Genomic DNA, 19,426 nt, shown 5'->3' with positions numbered 1-19,426 from the left:
TATTGTTTGATACTTCTTGAGTGTGAGTTCCTCTATGACTTCGTGCAAATATGTTACATGTCCAATTGTTGTGGTTACCGGTGTAGTTATCAAGTGCTTATTATGTCTTGTTGTTTTGTTAAGGTTATTGTGCTTCTTCGTTTTTTCGTGATCCTTATTATGTACTATTCATGCTTAATTTGACGATTATTCATGTGGAACAAGACTTACGATATCCTCTTGGTAATTGACCGTTGTTGAGTATTGACTCAAGTTGAGATCTATATTGCAAAGCTAATTGTTGAGACAAGATTGGTTATTGTTGATTCCCTTGCCGGGATGTTATTGTTTCAATTATTGACTCCGATGCCGGGATGTTATTATTTCTATTATTTGGGTGAGGAAGAGTGTAAAGTACGAAGGGTGATGCGTTGCATGATATTGTGAGTGAGTGTTATTGCACGAAGGGTGATGTCGTGTTGATATTGTGAGTGTTAATGCACGAAGGGTGATGTTGTGCCATATTCTGTGAGTGTAAAAGCACGAAGGGTGATGTCATGCCATATTATTGAGAGATAAAGCACGAAGGGTGATGTCGTGTCATGTTTATGAGAGAGTAAAAGCACGAAGAGTGATGTCGTGCCGTTTCTGTCGATTTCTATGGTGAGGATGAGAGAAAAAGCACGAAGGGTGATGTCGTGCGCTTGTTACTAGTTTTACTATTTCTGTTGGTTCCAAAGTTGATATTTACCCTGCTTCTCTGCTTATTAGTAATATCGTGATTTAAAACAAAGGGATTTATACTACGCTGCTTTGTATGATCTTTTCTTTTATTTGAACTCGCCGTAATTATATATATATTTCAATACTTCAAATTTCATTAATTGCTATAATTTTTTAATTCAATTAGTTTCTCAATTAAATCTCCTTAAAAAGTCTGAGTTGTATTTTACTCAAAAAGTAATTTCTACTAAGTTGTAATTTATTAAACCTCATGTTAAAAGTAATAATCATTCGATGTTGCATTTTAATTAAAAAGGGAACTTTCCTCATTCAAATGATTTCTGAAATAACTTCATCTTTCTTGCTGATTTCCTAATTGGTTTAGAAGCTATACTCTACTTTATGTTATGAAAATGAGAATGTTTTTGTGCAAGGTGAGATAGACCACATAGGCAAAATGTGCCGGGTGTTCTAAAGGTTTGGAAGTTGAGGTTATGATATGAGACTTCATGTTCTGATATGACTGAAATGGTGCATTAAAAATGATGTTATTAATTGAGTTGACAATGTTTTCCTTATTTGAGTACAATTTACATGTCTGCATCCCAGCTATATTAGTGTTGAGTTACTTGGTTATCTTTTGTTTTCATCCGTGTTTTCCCTTTATTATTTCTGTTGATTATAGTTTGCTTTCTCACTGCTGTTGATATTACTTTGTTATCTTTATTTCGATAGTTTATTATCATATCCTATTTAATTTATTTGACCAGTAGGTGTCTTGACTGATCCTCATCACTACTCCACCGAAGTTAGTCTTGATACTTACTGGGCACCGCCATGGTGTGCTCATACTACACTTATGTACACTTTTGTGTACGGATCCAGGTATTTGATCGGTAGTAGCAGTGTGGGTCATTGCAGTGGAGACTCAAGGTAAATGTTGTTGCCCTTGCAGGCCTCGGAGTCACCTTCATTTGTATTTATTTTCATTTGTCCCTTTTTTGGGGACAGTGACGTATTAATTTTGTATACTTACTTTTAGAAAAGCTTATGACTTGTACCACCGGTTTAGTAAATGTCAACGTTATTTCAATTAATATTAGGCATACCTAGTCTAGAGATTAGGTGTCGTCACGACTCCTTCGGAGGGATTTTGGGTTGTGACAAGTTGGTATTAGAGTTATAGGTTCATGTGATGACCGAAAAGGTCATCGCTTGTTTTGGAAATAAATTATGTGTTTTGAGGCTTTAAAACCTTCTTTTTGTATCACCTCAAATGCGCAGTCCGGGCGTGTATCGGGAAAACCATTATTTGAAAATCAGTGAAAAACGATAAATTTTGCTTTTAAAATAAATTTAAGTTGACTTGGTCAATATTTTTGGGTAAATGGACCCGGACCCATTATTTGATGGTCCCGGTCCGTAGGAAAATATGGTACTTGAGCGTATGCTAGGAATTGAATTCCGAGGTCGCAAGCCCGAGAAATGAATTTTTGAAGAAAATTGTTTAACTGAAAATATAAGAGTTTTAGGAATTTGAATGTGTTTGAATTTGATGGTATCGGGCCTGTACTTTGGTTCTAGAGCTCGGTACAGGTCTTAATGGTATTTAAGTTGAGCCCGTAAAATTTGGTAAGAAACAGACTTGATATGACGTGAATCGTACCTTCGGTTGTTAGAATTTGAACTTAAGAATTCTTGAGATTTTTTTTGATTTTGATACTAAATTCATAGTTATTGATGTTATTTTGATGATTTAATCGCACAAGCAAGTCTGTATGATATTTTTGAACTTGCGTGCATGTTTGGTTTGGAGCACTGAGGGCTCGGGTGAGTTTTGGATAGGTCACGGAGTGAAATTGAACTTAGGAGCAAGTGATGGTATCTGGTATTTTTGCTCAGGCATCTGATCTCGCAATTACAAGATCAGGCTTCGCAATTGCGAAGAGGACAAGATTTGTAATTGCGACCCCAGTGTCGCAAATGCGAACAAAGCCTGGGCAGGCCTTGGTCGCAAATGCGACACTTCCATTGCAAATGCGACAGGTCCCTCGCAAATGCAAAGGTGGCCGAATTTCTTCATGGTCGCAAATGCGACATATTCTTCGCATTTGCGAAGATAGCAGGCCCCGAAGGGGTTCGCAATTGTGAACCCTGGTCGCAATTGCGACATCTGCAACCTGCTAAATCATAACTTAGCCGAAAATTTCTCATTTTTCAAACTCTCTCAAATATCTTTTTACATGATTTCAACTCAAAATCAAGGGTTTTCATGGGGGAAATTGGGTGTTTTGGGTAGAACTTAGGATTTTCAAATTTTGGGATTTGGACCTCGATTTGAGATCCGATTTCAAAACAAATTATATATTTGGGGTCGTGGGTGAATGGGTAATCGGGTTTTGATTCGAACCTAGGGTTTTGACCATGTAGGCCCGGGGTCGATTTTTGACTTTTTGGGGAAATTCTTATAAAACCTATTTTCATGCATGAGAATTGATTCATTTAGCATTTATTGATATCGTTAAGTAAATTGTGGCTAGATACAAGCCAATAGGTGGTGGAAACAAGAGGTAAAGTGGTAGTTGAGGCTTAATTGTATTCGTGGCTTTGAGGTAAGTGTTTGGTCTAACCTTAGCTTGAGGGATTAGGAGTTGTGTCTTATTTGCTATGTGTTAATTGAGGAGTACGAAGTATAGGCATAGTGACGAGTATCTATATGTCGGTGTCAAGCATGCTCGTGAGTCTCGTATTGTAATATTTGTGACGCCCTTGTGATTTATTCATGCTTAATATGATGATTATCATTGTTGGTTCCCTTGCTGGGATGTTATTGTTTATGATATTATCTCCCTTGCTGGGAAGTTATTGTTTATGATATTGTTTCCCTTGCAAGGATGTTATTGTTTGTGACATTGTCTCCCTTGCCCGGATGTTGTTGCTATAATCATGTTCCCTTGCCGGGATTCTTTTATGATTGAGGTTGAATTGTATATGGGATTGGGTTGCACGCCACAACGATATTATATGAAATGGGATCGAGTTGCACACCGCAATGGTATTATAGAAAATAGGATCGTGTTTCACGCCGCAACGGTAAAAATATGAAATGGGATCGGGTTTCACACTGCAACAGTATTACATAATTTAGGATCGGGTTGCACGCCGCAACAAGAAAGAAATGAAAGTGAATATTGTATTGTTTTCCTTATTCTTGTTGGCAATTGAATTATGGTTTTTCTTTACATTCCTCTATTGGTATTCTGTTGTTATCTGATACTCTATGTAGCATGCTTTTCCCCTCCCATCTTTAACTGTAAATGTCTTCTTTTATTTTTCCATTGTATATAATTTAACTGCACAGGTTTATTTGGTAGTATGGTTCTAGCCTCGTCACTACTTCATCGAGGTTAGGCTGGGCATTTACCAACACATGGGGTCGGGTGTGTTGATACTACACTCTGCACTTTGTGTAGATCCCAGTGCTGCAACTTTTGGACCGCAGTGAGGTTACTGCCTTCAATCCATTCAGGTGACCTAAGATAGTCCTGCAGGCGTCCGCCTTGGCATCTCCTTCCATCTTTCCATTCTGTTTCTTTTATGTATTTCAGAGACAACGTTGTATTTATATTTCGGACCCTTATTTGTAGTATTCCTAGACAGTCTATGATATTGTGACACCAGTCCTAGGTAGTCTAGGTTTAAGGATTTGTATCGGTAATATTTAAATTGTTACATTTTGTTCTTACGCTTATTTATTTCCACTGCTATTATAATGTTAAATCACAACTGTTAAAGGATTTAAAATAGGAAAAAGGTAAAGTAATTGGAATGATTGGCTTGCCTAGCTTTCACTAGTAGGTGTCATCACGACTCCCGAGGGTGGAAAATCCGGGTCGTGACAGTTCATAGGTGCTACGAGTCATAAGCAAGTTTAGTAGAGTCTTGCGGATCGGTACGGAGACATCTGTACTTATCTTTGAGAGGCTACATAATTGTTAGGAAGTCCCACTTCTTTCATTCCTTATCGTGCGATATTGATTCAGCTCAAAGTATATAACTTATGTTCCTTTACATCCACTCGTGTATAATATTACGCTCTTAGTGTCCGCTATGCGCCAGTGGTTCGTGATGCTACAGATGGGCTACGAAGGAGTCAAGGATGCCCAGGCATTGTCTCGACGTGTCGTCCAGATTGAAGATACAAAGGTATTGAGAGGCTATTCATTTGTTCATATGGAGGCGCGGAGGTTCTCAACATCGGATTGTCGAGTGCGAGCTTGGGAAGGTTTAATTGGTCGACTAGTCATCACAATTGTGGCAACGCCACGAGGTGGGTGTTGATTGGGAATAGTTGGTGGTATTGGAGTCCCTTGTGATTTGTGTTTTATGAGTCATGTAGGTTATTTCTACAGGTTATCAAACGTTGTTTTCTATGGCTTTACACCAAATGGAGGAGTCCAATAGCGGCATTCAGACTGCAGAGTCAGATTTATATCAGTTTTGTCCTGGTGTGTGTGTATATGTGGTTTTGGTTGGTTCCCGGATTTAGGTATAGCCAAGGTCTGAGATCTTGCACGGGATGATGTTGGGGGCTTACAGTATTTTTACGATATTAATGGATCTACATTTCAGCATCAAGGGGAGTTGGAGAAACAACTTCAAATTCACAAAAGGTTTATTTAGCGTGGGTGTTGTGGGTGTCGTAGTTATGGAGGGACAGGGTGCTTTAGAGGAAATGTGATGGTTTACGAGCTTCTGAGCTACATGGTTCATGCTAAGGTCATTTGTATGTGGGGCTTTGATGGGAATTATTGCATATCGACTATTCAAAGGAATGGGTCAGTTCAGAAGTGTTGGGTCAGCACAAAATAGAAGTAAATGGTCCTTTTGAATGGGAATTCTCTACTGGCATTTGTGGCAGCACTCTTGGATTGGACAGTTTGTGTGACTCGATTGAATTGGGGAGGTGCAGTCTGAATGGCTTAGTTACGTGCGGGTGGATCTCGAGGAGTTCTCGATGGTTTGGGCAATGGCTTGAGCCTGTTGGCTACTATGAGCATAAGGAATAGGTTGTACATTGTGGATTTCTCCTAAATAGGTATCAGCAATTTATAGGGTGTTGGCATTGTTGGCTATCATATGTGAAGCGTGTGCACTTTTGCAAATGACCTTGAGTTTTGGTTTGCAGTGCGTGGTTGGTAGCATGGTGATTACTGGGTTTTCAGGCTTTCGAGGTTCATGTTTTGTTACGCGGCCAGAAACTCTATATGAGTGCTTCAGTAGAATGATAGGGTGTAAGTGTTATATCAGCCATTTGATTTGTGTAGTGGAGTTTGAGTATGAAAGTTTTGGTATTCCTGAGGTTTTGGGCTAGATGCCCTCATATGTGGACCATTTCCTACTTGCGGATTGTGAAGAAATGTTGAGAATGAGGTAATTGATAGCATGCATGATTGATAGGTCGCTATGGATTTTTGGAAAGGATATTTACCTATTTTGGAAATAATCAAGATTTGGGTTGGGGGCTATTTGAAAGCTCAATGAAAATATGTATCTTATATCAGGTCATGTTTGTGTACTCCTGTGAGATTGTCATTATGGTTATGTTATCAGGGCAGAATGGATATTATTTGTGCCCCTAGCCTATGATATGTGCTACTCTTTTATATTGTGTTAGGCGGTGATGTTGTATGATTATTTCCTATGCATGTTGTAATTTTGTTCAGGCCTTATGGAGATACAGGCGAGATAGCCCTCGTGATATTGATTTGCTCATTGCACCTTAGTTGTGCTTGCTTCTTTCATGTTTTAGCACTTTCATTCATTTTCCCACAGTTTTATTTATGCACTATGTTGTACTTGATATCAGTATTTATATAATCAGCGAACCAGAACATTTAGGCTCGATGAGCATTTGGGAGCGGGCTGCATGCCGCAGCGGATGTTATGTGGGATACCCTTTCCTTGTGTTTATTTGGTGTTGTGTTTTCCCTCTGTGGGATGATTCGATGAAAACTATGCTTTTGTTGCTACACATGTTGTACTCGTTAGATAATTCTTATACTTTGCTTTTCTTTATTTGTGCTAGATAATTAAGTTATTGCTGGTTTGGTGTATGAATTGTGTAGTGTTAGAATCCGAGTGGTTATGTGATGAGCTGTTAGTTAGGTTGGTTGTATTGGCTGAGATGAGGTTCTTAGACTTGAGATTAGTACTACGGTATTGGGGGTGAGGAGTGTTTGGAAGTATGAGGGTGTTTCTACTAAGATTTGGGTAATGGCCCTTGGCGGGCGAGAGAGCTTCTTGACTTTTTGTCTTCATGGGCAGCTATGAGTTCCTGCATGTTTCTTTATCATGAGCAGCAATGTGGAGGTCCGGAAAAAGGTTATATTCAATGTAAAGTGTATTGTCAGCATCCAGGATGTTATTTGAGCAGCTATGGTGGTCAGAGGTTATTGTTTTGGGTCATTTCAGTTATGTGGAGCAGCATGTGATTGTATTCTGGATTGGAATTTTGGCTCGATTCAGCTTGTTAAGGTTCATGTAGTGTGATGACATGGAATTCGGATCCTGTGATGAATTTCAGATGTTGAGGTTTGGGTTATGTTCTAAGGTTATGGGCTAAAGAGGAGATGAGACCTTCAGTAAGTTGCATTGTCAGTTCTGCTTAGGTTGGGTGATGGATAATCACCCCCGGGTGTATGTATGGTGAGCTCATGTAGCGGTTCGATGTCTTTGGAATAACTCTGGGCACGTTCGAGGACGAACGTATATTTAAGTGGAGGAGGATGTAACGATCCGACTGTTCGTTTTGAGCAATTTCCCCCGGTTCAACAGTTTGAGATCACAAACAGCTTCATAATATGGGTATCGACTTGCTTTCAAGGTTGAATTTAGTTAACGGATGGCTCAGAGTCAAATTGGAAGAAGAAAACTAGTTTGGGAAGTTTAAACGATGAGAATTTGACTGGAATTGATTGTTTGAGTAAATGGCCCTGGAATGGGTTGTGGGTGATCTCAATATCTTCATATGGTGATTTTGAACTTAGGCGCGCGTTCGGATTCAGATTTGGAGGTCCGTAGGGTAATTTGAGGCGTTTCGGCGAAAGTTGGAAAAATGGAAGTTTAGAAAATGGAGAAGTTTGACCCATAGTTGACTTTTCTAATATCGGGGTTGAAATGCAATTCCGAGAGTTGGAACAGCTCCGTCTTGTCATTTGGGACTTGTCTGCAAAATTTGACGTAATTTTGGGTTGGTTTGATAGGTTTCGGCTTGAGTTTTTGAAGTTGGAAAGTTTGAAAGTTCCTAAGTTTGATTCATGGTGTGATTCGTTGTTTCGGCTTTGTTTGATGTGATTTGAGACCTCGAGCGAGTCTGTGTTAGGTTATATGACTTGTTTATGTGTTTAGATGGAGTCCCGGGGACCCGGGTGTATTCCGGGTGGGCTATGGGTCATTTTCCCATTGTTTGAACTGATGTTTACTGCTTCTGGTGTTCTTCTTCGCGATCGCGAATAGCCTTTCGTATTCGCGATGTGTTGTTGTTGGCTACCTCAAAATCCTTCTTCGTGTTCGCATTTAACACCTTGTGTTCGCGAAGCTCTGCCTTTTCCTTCAATGCGCGTCCCCCTCACGCGTTGGCCTAGTTATGTCGTTCCACTCTTCGCGTTCGTGTACTAGTTCACGCGTTCGCGAAGAGAAACCTTTGGGCCATTAGACTTTTCTTCTTCTCATTCGCGAAGCACATATGTGCATTCTTAATTTTTCTTCTTTGCGAACGCGATCCTTCCTCCGTATTCGCGATGCACAAATGCCTGGGCAGACAGAATATATCCCAAAATCGAGGGTTAGACCATTTTATTCATATCTTGACTTGTGGATCTCGGTTTTGAGCGATTCTTTGAGGATTTTTCACACAAATCGATTGGGTAAGTGTTCTTCACCTAGAATCTAACATATTCCATGATTTTGTCTTCATTTTCATCATTTAAATTGTGTTTTGAGTTGAGAAAAATGTTGGTTTTAAAGAAATTTTTGAAATAAAAAATTGTGATTCGAGGGACCAAATGGTATCGGAATTTGATAAATTTTGTATGGTTGAACTCGTATCGAAATGGGTATTCGGTTTTGTAAAATTTGTCGGGTTCTGAGGTGTGAGCCCAAGGGTCGACTTTTGGACCGATTTTTTGATTTTGTTAAAGATTGAGACTTTATGATCTCGAATAGTTTCTTATGTGTTTTATTTGTGCTTTGAAGTTAATTTTGTTAGATTAGAGCCGTCCCGAGGTATTTTCACCCGAGAAGTGCATTTTAGAGTATCGGTTGTCGTCTTTGAAGTAAGTATCTTGCTTAACCTTATGTGGGGGACTTCCCTTAGGATTAGAGTCTTCTATGCTAGTTGTAGTTTGTGCACGCAAGGTGACGAGTGTGTGCTCGGACTTATTTGTGGGAGATTTTCCTTTAGGGTTCTTAGGACCTTATATTCATTAAGTGAGAAGTTTTCCAATATGATTGGATTTCCTAATTGCTTGTTTTACCTCTATATGCTCCATATGATGTTGTTAGCTTTCCTCTAACTCTTACTTGTTACTTGACCCTTATTTGCCTTAATTGAAGTGATTGCCTTCCTTATTGTTTTGATACTTCTTGATTATGCGTTCCTCTATGACTTCGCGCAAATATGTTACATATTCAATTGTTGTTGTTACCGGTGTAGTTATCACGTGTTATTTATGTCTTGTTGTTTTGTTAAGGTTATTGTGCTTCTTGGTTTTTCCGTGATCCTTATTAAGTACTATTCATGCTTAATTTGATGATTATTCATGTTGAACAAGACTTACGATATCCTCTTAGTAATTGACCATTGTTGAGTATTGACTCAAGTTAAGATCTATATTGCGAAGCTAACTGTTGAAACAAGATTGGTTATTGTTGATTCCCTTGCCGGGATGTTATTGTTTCTATTGTTGATTCCCTTGCCGGGATGTTATTATTTCTATTGTTTGGGTGAGGAAGAGTGTAAAGCACAAAGGGTGATGTCGTTCCATATTCTGTGAGTGTAAAAGCACAAAGGGTGATGTCGTGCCACATTATTGAGAGTTAAAGCACGAAGGGTGATGCCTTGCCACATTATTAAGAGTAAAAACACGAAGGGTGATGTCGTGCCATGTTTATGATAGAGTAAATTGTTGATTTCTATAGTGAGGATGTGAGTAAAAGCACGAAGGGTGATGTCGTGCGCTTGTTACTGTTTTTACTATTTCTGTTGGTTCCAAATTTGATATTTACTTTGCTTTTCTACTTATTAGTATCGTGATTTAAAACAAAGAAATTTATACTACGCTGCTTTGTATGATCTTTTCTTTTATACTAGCTGGCAGACGATAAGTACTCTCTAGAATGGCACTAAAGTAGGGTTGTGCTGGAGCATTCCGAGCAGGCGGTGGGGCTGACTGCATGGGCCTACTGGGCTGACCCCTCATGAACTGACCTCTTCCCCCAGGTGGGGCGCCATTGAATCCTCCAAACTCCCAGGGCCGCTTGTCCCTCGGCACAAACTCTCACGTTGCGGTTGTGAATACGCTCGATCCTCCGAGCTATATCGACAATCTGATGAAAGGGAGTCCCCATCTTGGCCTCATGGAAGTCCGAATCACGTCAAATCACTTCCATTACGCACCAAATTTTGCAGACAAGTCATAAATATAGTAATGGACATATACCAAGTTTCGGAACAAAAAATCAAACTCGGTATCCACAAAGTCAAACATTGGTCAAATTCATAAATTCTTTAAACCTTTAAACTTCAAATTTTTGACAAAATGCGATACTCGAGCTAGGGAACTCCGAATTCGATTCCGGTCATACTCCCAAGTCCCAAATCACGATACAGACCCATCAGGACTTTCAAAATATGGTTCCAGGTCTGTTTGCTCAAAACGTTGACTGAAGTCAACTCAAAGGAATTTTAAGGCACGAATTCACATTTCAATTAATTTTCACATAAAAGCTTTCCGAAAAAGGTACAGATTGCGCACGCAAATCGAGAAAGGCTAAAAAGAGCTATTTGAGGTTTCGAAATGCATAATTAAGATTTAAAACTCTAGATGACCTATCAGGTCATCAAAGTTAAAAGTTAGATTATTAAAATGTCTTTCTAAATAATTTAAATATCTTATTTAAAACTAAATAAAAAGCGGGGAAAACGAATACTCTTAAGGTGTCTTTTCTTTGAAGTTATGTCCTTTTAATTTATGAAGGAGTCAAATAGGATTAACCATAATTTTACGGTTAATTGTTTGCAATTATGATTGAGTATTTAAGGCCAATTTGCACTAAATTAATGAAAGTCAATCTCCATACCTAGATCAACTACCTTACTTATAAAAAAAAATATAACGCTTACAAAATATCTCAACCAACACTTCATATATACTCCTTCATTAATGGTTACAACCATTCCTTCAAAAACATATTTATTTCCGATTATCATTATTGAAAATGAAGTCATATTTATTTCCGATTATCATATTCAGAAGCGGATTTAGGGGTCGGAAGGGATTCACCCGAACCCAGATAAAATTTATTTTTTATCTCTACATATTATGTTTTAAATTTCCTTGACACAGTCCAAAAACACAGCTTAGTTGTCAAGGGGATTCAAAACCTTTGTAACGTCAGTGTTTCAATCTCCACTAACTACAATCTTTTTTAAAAAAAATTCTTTTTTGAACCCCTTTAGCGAAAATTCTGCTTCCGCCACTGATCATGTTGTATGGTTTTGCCTAACAGCATAAATTCAAATAAAATACTAATTAATCTAATATTCTATATATATATATATATATATATATATATATATATATATATATATATATATATACTCTCTCTAAAAATTGACAAATAAACAATGTCACACCTAATTCATTTTTGTTCAAAAAATCAGAAACATTATGTATGTTTGTTCTCACCAAACAAATCACCATATATGCGATATTATATTATTTAGCACTAATATTACCGGACTCGGCACACACGTACAATATATATATGCCAGTTCTATATAAGTTGTATGCAAATTGTACGTAAGTTGTATGTTTTAATTAAATTTGCGTACAACAAAATTTTTATATACAAGTTGTATATAAATTATATATTTTGCCTAAATTTGTACATATTTTCTAAAAACTCTCATTTCTTTTTGAAAACCCCAGAATCTAGCTATACCGGATAAATATTATCCGATTTGTATACTTACTGAAAAAAATCCCACAATTTTATTTGAGTCAATACCCCTAAATAGGGGCATTTGCATCTATACCTACTTTTTGGGTCACGTTTTAACTTATATCCGCTTTGCAAAAAAAAATTACAAGTATGCCCACTTTTCATGTAACTTCAGGCATACGAGCCTGAAGTCGCAGAGACAATCACACAAACTTCGGCATTGTAGTAGTTGGATCTGAAGTAGCAAAAATTATTGAATCAAGTGTTGACTGAAGTTTTTGTTTGTAATTGCTGAACTTAAGCATTTTAGTAGCTGAAGTTTTGTTCTCTATTTGCTGAACGTCAGCATGTTTTAGCTGGAATTGTGTTCTATACTTGCTGAACTTCAACATGTTTTAGTTGAAGCTTTGTTATGCTTGTGATGAACTTCAGGGCTGCAGTTTGTTTTGTATTTGCTAAACTTCATCATTTTAGGAACTGAAGTTTTTATTTATATTTGCTGAACTTCAGCATTCTTAGAGCTGAAGTTCTAAAACAACAATGACAAGTTGTCATTAAGATCCAGTTGCTATAATGGAATTATCAGTAAATTTGAAAAGCAATACTCCTATAAAATAAGACCATTAGTAAAAGTAACATCTTCACCTAATGCATAGGGAATCGAATCGTGCTTTCATATTTCAGTAGCAAGTAAAATAAGAATTTCCAAACTAGACTGGTCCAGAAGCTAATTCTTAGTTGTAAAGAGCTAAAATAGCAAATATAAGTTAGGCTACAACACATAACAATATCTCAATCTTCAGCCTTTAGAAAATGAAGGAGAAGGTGAAAGAGGCCTGAAGTTGTTTAAACAGTGGGTAAAAATTAAAACTTTTAAAAAAGGTAGGTATAGGTTAAATAGGGGCGACCAAATATAACGTCCGTACAATTTCCCCCCTAAATAATTGAATGTGCACAATGCAGTGCAGGGCCTGTAGGAGTGGATAACGTAGATGGTGCCTATACTGTAAGTAATTTGTGTGGGTGCCTATCTTTCTATTTCTACCCATTAATTAGTTATGTCTTTCTCAACCTCCACCTTAAATCTCTAATATTTTACGGTAAAATCTCTCTGTAACAATATCCTTATATAACGGTCATTCATTATATATAAAAATAAGACTTTTTCGGAAGGAATTTTTTATTATATTATAATATATATCCTTTATAATATTACTTTAATGTAGCAACCAAAAAATATCAGAACAAATAAAATTGTTACTGAGAGGTTTGCATGTATTCCTATGAGTAGGCCTTGTAAATATATGTTTAGGATACACTTATAAATAATGGTACGAATGTAGTAAGTGATTTTGACAAACTAGTTTTAATAAATGGTAACTCTAATAGGGGTTATAATTTATATATATGACCATTAGAAGTGACGTTATTGTAAGTTATTTCCTACGTGTATATATGGTCCAATAAGATTAGGCCCATAATTAATATTTAATTAATGAGCAAATCTCATCCTCCGATCGGTTACTTGATGGACGTACCGGATTAAAGAAGAACCTCTATAAATTGGTCATCTCCCCACCCATTAGGGTTATCGTATTTTTATTCTCTCTTTCATCACTAAAGTCGGCGGTAACGTAAAATTAGGGCAAAGGGCGAGAAACCGATTACCGATTAACGCTTCCGCATCAAGATAACGGATTCCTCTTCAGGTATGTTTTTTGTAACGATTTTGTGTAAGATTATCATGTTCAAGATCCTGGTGTAAATTAAGTTTATGCTTACATATGGTATCAGAGTCTGGAACGGATAATCTTCGTAAACAAATTTTACATATTTGTGAACCGCTTCAGAAATCATGTGCTATCTTCGGCAATTAGAAATTTCTTTTTCTTTATTTTAAACTTTCAATCATGATTGTTGGGATTCTAAATCTTGGTTGATAGATGATAAAATAATAAATAAATCAAAAGGCAAATAAGTCTTAACTGTAATTGTCGTTGATGATCTCTTTCCGAATAACAAAAGTCCAAACCAATATTATCTATTATTTTCACTGTTTTAATTGGTTAAAACTTGATATTTGTTATTATTCTCCAAAAGTGGCTTGAAAATATTTTTTCAGTATAGAACTACTTTGGTGTCAGAAGTTGCGTTAATGTGCAAGAATTTGATGAAACATGAATATTGTTAATGATGCCCTAATGTCGCGATTCAGTTTAAACCCACTAACTTTTGCCCAATAAATTTAGTTTCGCCAATCCTAGTAAGGAGCTAATTAATAATTGTGGAGACTGAATTTAGGTCCTTCCAGTATGACATAATTAATTTTTTTGGGCCATGAATAATTTGTTGTGGGCTATTAAGTTGGTGAAACTATTTATTATTTATTTTATATATGTGATTAATGTTTATATAGTTTGTTAGTTACCAAAGTGATCAAACTAGATTGTTTAAAATATTCACATGCATAAAATATTATGATATTTATTTTATGTGTGCATTTATGTTTAAATAGTTTGTTAGTCGCCAAAGTAACCAAACTAGTAAGTTTTAGAAATATGCATACATAAAATTATAATTTATCCATGAAATTAATAAAATGCCTATAATTTAAAAATAGTGGATAAATTAATTTTCACTATTGCTAGAACTTAAGTGTTTACCCAAAGGTGCATCAATTATTCTATGAATAGTGAATATGATGAGGTAAATTAATATTCTTAGTCAAATATATATTGTCTGTCCAAAGATGTCATATATATTTGGTTACAAATATTTAATTACCTATTAAGACTAAATGGAATTTAAATTATGATATTGTGTCGTAGTATTTACCCAAAGGAGAACTGCGATATGTTTTAACTGTTTTGTTGAATCCATATTGATTTGTGAGCGTGTATTATCTATTTTGCAGTTATTCCTTTTTCATTCCCTTTCTTCGTCTGTTACTGTGTTCAATGGATTGAACTTCTCTAAATGGCGTGAACAAATCCAGTTCCACTTAGGTGTGACAGATCTTGACTTAGCTCTGCTGAATGATAAGCTCGCTGCCATTACTGATTAGAGCAGTGCGGATGAGAAGTCTTTCTATAAATCATGGGAACGCTCTAATAGGCTAAGCCTTATGTTTATGCGAATGAATATTGCCAACAACATTAAGAGTACTATTCCACAAACAGAAAGTACCAGACGATACCTGAAGTTTGTGGAAGAAAGTTTTCGTTCTGCAGATAAGTCTCTTGCTGGTACACTAATGGCTGAACTCATGACCATGAAGTTTGATGGGTCGCGTAGTATGCAAAACTATATCATCGAGATGACTAACATTGCAGCAAGACTTCAGACCTTGGGGATGAAAGTGGATGACTGCTTCTTGGTTCAGTTTATTCTGAACTCATTACCTCCTGAGTGTGGACCTTTTCAAATTAACTATAACACTATTAAGGATAAATGGAATGTTAGTGAATTATCCAGTATGCGTACTAAGGAGGAATCGAGACTGAAGAAACAAAGGAGTCATTCAATTAACCTCATGGGTCAAGGAGCTGGTAAAGGACTTAAAGTGAATGCTAACAAGTTCAAGAAAAAGAAAGCACCTGCTAAAGCTCAACAAGATGCTAACAAGGAACATAAGGCAGATACGTGTCGTTTTTGTAACAAGGAAGGACACTATCAGAAAGATTGCCTGAAACGTAAAGCTTGGTTCGAAAAGAAAGGTACAATTAGTGCTTTTATATGTTTCGAATCAAATTTAGTAGAAGTTCTTAATAATACTTGGTGGCTTGATTCTGGTGCAACTGCTCATATATCTACTACGTTACAGGGATTCCTTACGATCCAAACTACAAATCCAAATAAGGATTTCTTGTTAATGGGAAATCGTATGAAGTCTCCAATTGAAGGCATAGGGACTTATCGTTTGATCATGGAGACTGGACGTCACCTTGATCTATTACAAACTCTTTATGTACCTTCAGTTTCTAGGAATTTGATTTCTCATTCAAGACTTGATGTTTCTGGATTTGATTTAAAGTTTAGAAATGGATGTTTCAATTTATACAAGAATGCTATTTTTTATGGTTTTGGCTTTCTTAGTGATGGTTTATATAAATTGAAACTCGATATTGGTTTTTCTGAATCCCTTCTTACTATTCAACATAATGTTGGAATTAAACGTAGTTCACTAGATGAAAGTTCTGCTTAATTGTGGTATATACTTTGGGTCATATATCCAAAGAAAGGTTAGAAAGATTAGTAGAGAATGAGATTCTTCCGAATCTAAATTTTACTGATCTTACTATATGTTTGGATTGCATTAAGGGAAAGCAAACCAAGCATAGTAAGAAAGGTGACACAAAAAGCACCCAGCTTCTTGAAATTATACACACCGATATTTGTGGATCCTTTGATGTTCCATCTTTTGGTGGAAAGAAATATTTTATCACTTTTATCGATAATTTTTCACGTTATGGGTACATATATTTGTTGAAAGAAAAATCTCAAGCAACCGATGCTCTCAAGGTTTTTGTTAATGAGGTTGAAAGAAAATTAGATAGAAAGGTAAAAATCACTAGGTCAGATAGAGGTGGTGAATATTATGGAAAGTATAATGAATTAGGATAATGTCCAGGTCCATTCGCAAAGTTCCTCAAGGAACGTGGCATATGTGCATAGTATACCATGCCAGGAATACCTCAACAAAATGGTATTGCAGAAAGGCGTAATCGAACACTTATGAATATGGTTAGGAGCATGATAAGTAATTCCTCATTACCCAAATCATTGTGGATGTATGCTCTTAAAACCGTTGTATATTTATTAAACAGGGTTCCTAGTGAGGCAGTTCCAAAGACCCTTTTGAACTGTGGACAGGAAGGAAACCTAGTTTAAGGAAATTGCATGTTTGGGGTTGCCCAGCGGAAGCTAGAGTTTATAATCCACAAGAAAAGAAATTAGATTCTTGAACAGTAACTGGTTATGTTATTGGTTACCTAGAGAAATGTAAAGGGTCTGTGTTTTACTGTCCAAACCATAGTTCGAGAACTGTTGAAATTGGTAATACAAGATTCATTGAGAATGGTGAAGTTAGTAGGAGTGTTGAAAAGCAAAGTGTGGAAATTAAAGAGGTGAGGGTCATTATTCTATTACCCAGAAATGTGCCTACTTCCACACAAATACCAAATATTGTTTCAATTGTTGAAGAACACTTTGACAACACCGAGCAACATTTGGATGAAACACTTCATGAAGAAACTAACTCAAGAAATGCCATTAAGAAAATCTCAAAGAGTTAGAAAAATGACTATTTCGGATTATTACGTGGTTTATTTTCAAGAGTCAGATTCTGACATTGGTCTTAATAAAGATCCGATTTCATTTTCACAAGCCATAGAAAGTAATGAGTCTTACAAATGGATTGATGCCATGAAGGAAGAGTTAAAATCCATGTAATACAATAAAGTCTGGGATCTTGTTGAATTGCCAGAAAGTTCTAAAAGAATCGGGTGTAGATGAGTCTTTAAGACCAAACGCGATTCAAATAGCAATATTGAAAGATACAAAGCCAGACTTATTGCCAAGGGTTATACTCAAAAAGGAGGCATTGATTATAAAGAGAACTTTTCGCCGGTCTCAAAGAAAGACTCGTTAAGAATTATTATGGCTTTGATGGCTCATTATGATTTAGAGTTACACCAAACAGATATGAAAACTGTCTTTCTTAATGGAGACCTCGAGGAGGAAGTTTATATGGACCAACCAGAGGGTTTCAAAACTAAAGGAAAAGGTCAAATGGTGTGTAAACTGAAGAAGTCAATATATGGACATAAACAGGCCTCACGACAATGGTATATAATGTTTAATGACACCATAACGTCTTTTGGATTTGTGGAAAATACTGTTGTTCGGTGTATATACCAAAAGATTAGTGGGAGCAAGTTTATGTTTTTAGTCCTATATGTTGATGATATCCTACTTGCTGCTAATGATTTAGGTATATTGTGTGAGACTAAAGTTTTTTTCTCTAAGAATTTTGAAATGAAAGATATGGGTGAGGCATCCTATGTGATAGGAATAGAAATATTCCGTGATAGATCACAAAGATTATTGGGATTATCTCAGAAAGTCTATATCGAAAGAGTTCTAGAGAGATTTAATATGAACAATTGTTCAGCAGGAATTGTTCCACTTCAAAAAGGGGACAAATTTAATCTTATGCAATGCCCTAAGAATGATGTAGAACGAAAAGAAATGGAATCAATTCCTTACTCTTCAATTGTTGGTAGTATGATGTATGCTTAAACTTGCACAAGATCGGATATTAGTTTTGCGGTCGGAATGCTAGGAAGATATCAGAGTAACCCAGGAATTGATCACTAGAAAGCTGTAAAGAAAGTATTGAGGTACCTGAAAGGAACGAAGGATTACATGCTCATGTATGAGAGATCCAAGCATTTGGAAGTTGTTGGATACTCTGTCACACCTCCTTTTTCCGCCCCACGAGGGGTGAAGAAGTTTTTTCCAATTAAAGGACAATCGAAACGAGATTTGTTTGTTTATTTCAGAGTCGCCACTTGGGAGATTTAGGGTGTCCCAAGTCACCAATTTAATCCCGAATCGAGGAAAAGAATGACTCCATATTACAGTCCGCGAACCAGAAATCCGGATAAGGAATTCTGTTAACCCGGGAGAAGGTGTTAGGCATTCCCGAGTTCCGTGGTTCTAGCACGCTCGCTCAACTGTCATATTCGGCTTGTTTATCTGATTTTATACAATTATGAGCTCATGTGCAAATTTTAACTCTTTACCGCTTTTATTATATTTTTAAAGGAATGTGAACATCGTTTAAAAAACATGTCCTTGGATTGCGTCACATGAAATGCACTCGCAATCCGGAACATATTTTTATTCAATGTTTTGGGATTTGGATTTGGGTCGCATGAAATGCACACCCGAGTTTAAGAAGGTAAGATTATTAAAATGCGTGCCTAAAGCAATTAGCGTATTATTATTTCTGGATAAGACCGTGGAATTTTGCTAAACGGTCCATCCCGAAGTCTAAGAAATTTTAAAACAAATATTTACCGAGGGCCCCGCAATTGGTGCGTTTTATTGGGCGAGGCTCATCTCATTTATTTTTAAAGGACAATCCTAAAATGCCTACATTTTTCTCTATTAAATTTGTCTCTACAAAATGAAAGAGAAAATATCTTAATTTATTTACATGCTTGAGTTGTTATAGTTGAGTTTCGAATATGATTCATAAAATCTGAAAATGATGCAAACAGGACAGTCCGTTGCCAATGCGGGCCCAGGCCCAACGTGTATGACATAAAACTAGACATGGATCATCTTATTCACATGTTACTACCTAGTTACATTATACTAGGCATGTTTACAGTTTGTCAAATTAAAAAAAAACCTTAGCAATCTAATTTTAATTCTAGACCATTTACATGCTGAAATTAACCAATAGTATTTAACTAAACAATATTCCTAT

At 36.5% G+C, this 19,426-nt stretch overlaps 1 protein-coding gene across 1 annotated transcript; it reads left to right on the top strand.

Moving 5' to 3' along the window:
* Positions 1–15,064: 15,064 nt before the first annotated feature.
* Positions 15,065–16,132, top strand: LOC142172761 (uncharacterized). Its single transcript, XM_075236441.1, has one exon. It carries the CDS (start codon positions 15,065–15,067, stop codon positions 16,130–16,132), a length of 1,068 nt encoding a protein of 355 aa, XP_075092542.1.
* The last annotated feature ends 3,294 nt before the right edge of the window (positions 16,133–19,426 follow it).

Source organism: Nicotiana tabacum, chromosome 18 (genome assembly GCF_000715075.1).
Source record: "Nicotiana tabacum cultivar K326 chromosome 18, ASM71507v2, whole genome shotgun sequence".
NCBI classification, from domain to species: domain Eukaryota; kingdom Viridiplantae; phylum Streptophyta; class Magnoliopsida; order Solanales; family Solanaceae; genus Nicotiana; species Nicotiana tabacum.
The sequence above is the reverse complement of the archived record's forward strand: the minus strand, read 5'-3'. Positions and strand labels throughout refer to the sequence as shown.

What these genes read in the sequence shown, in the direction of transcription:
- LOC142172761 (XM_075236441.1), top strand. Translation starts at nt 15,065, where the DNA reads ATGAATATTGCCAACAACATTAAGAGTACTATTCCACAAACAGAAAGT.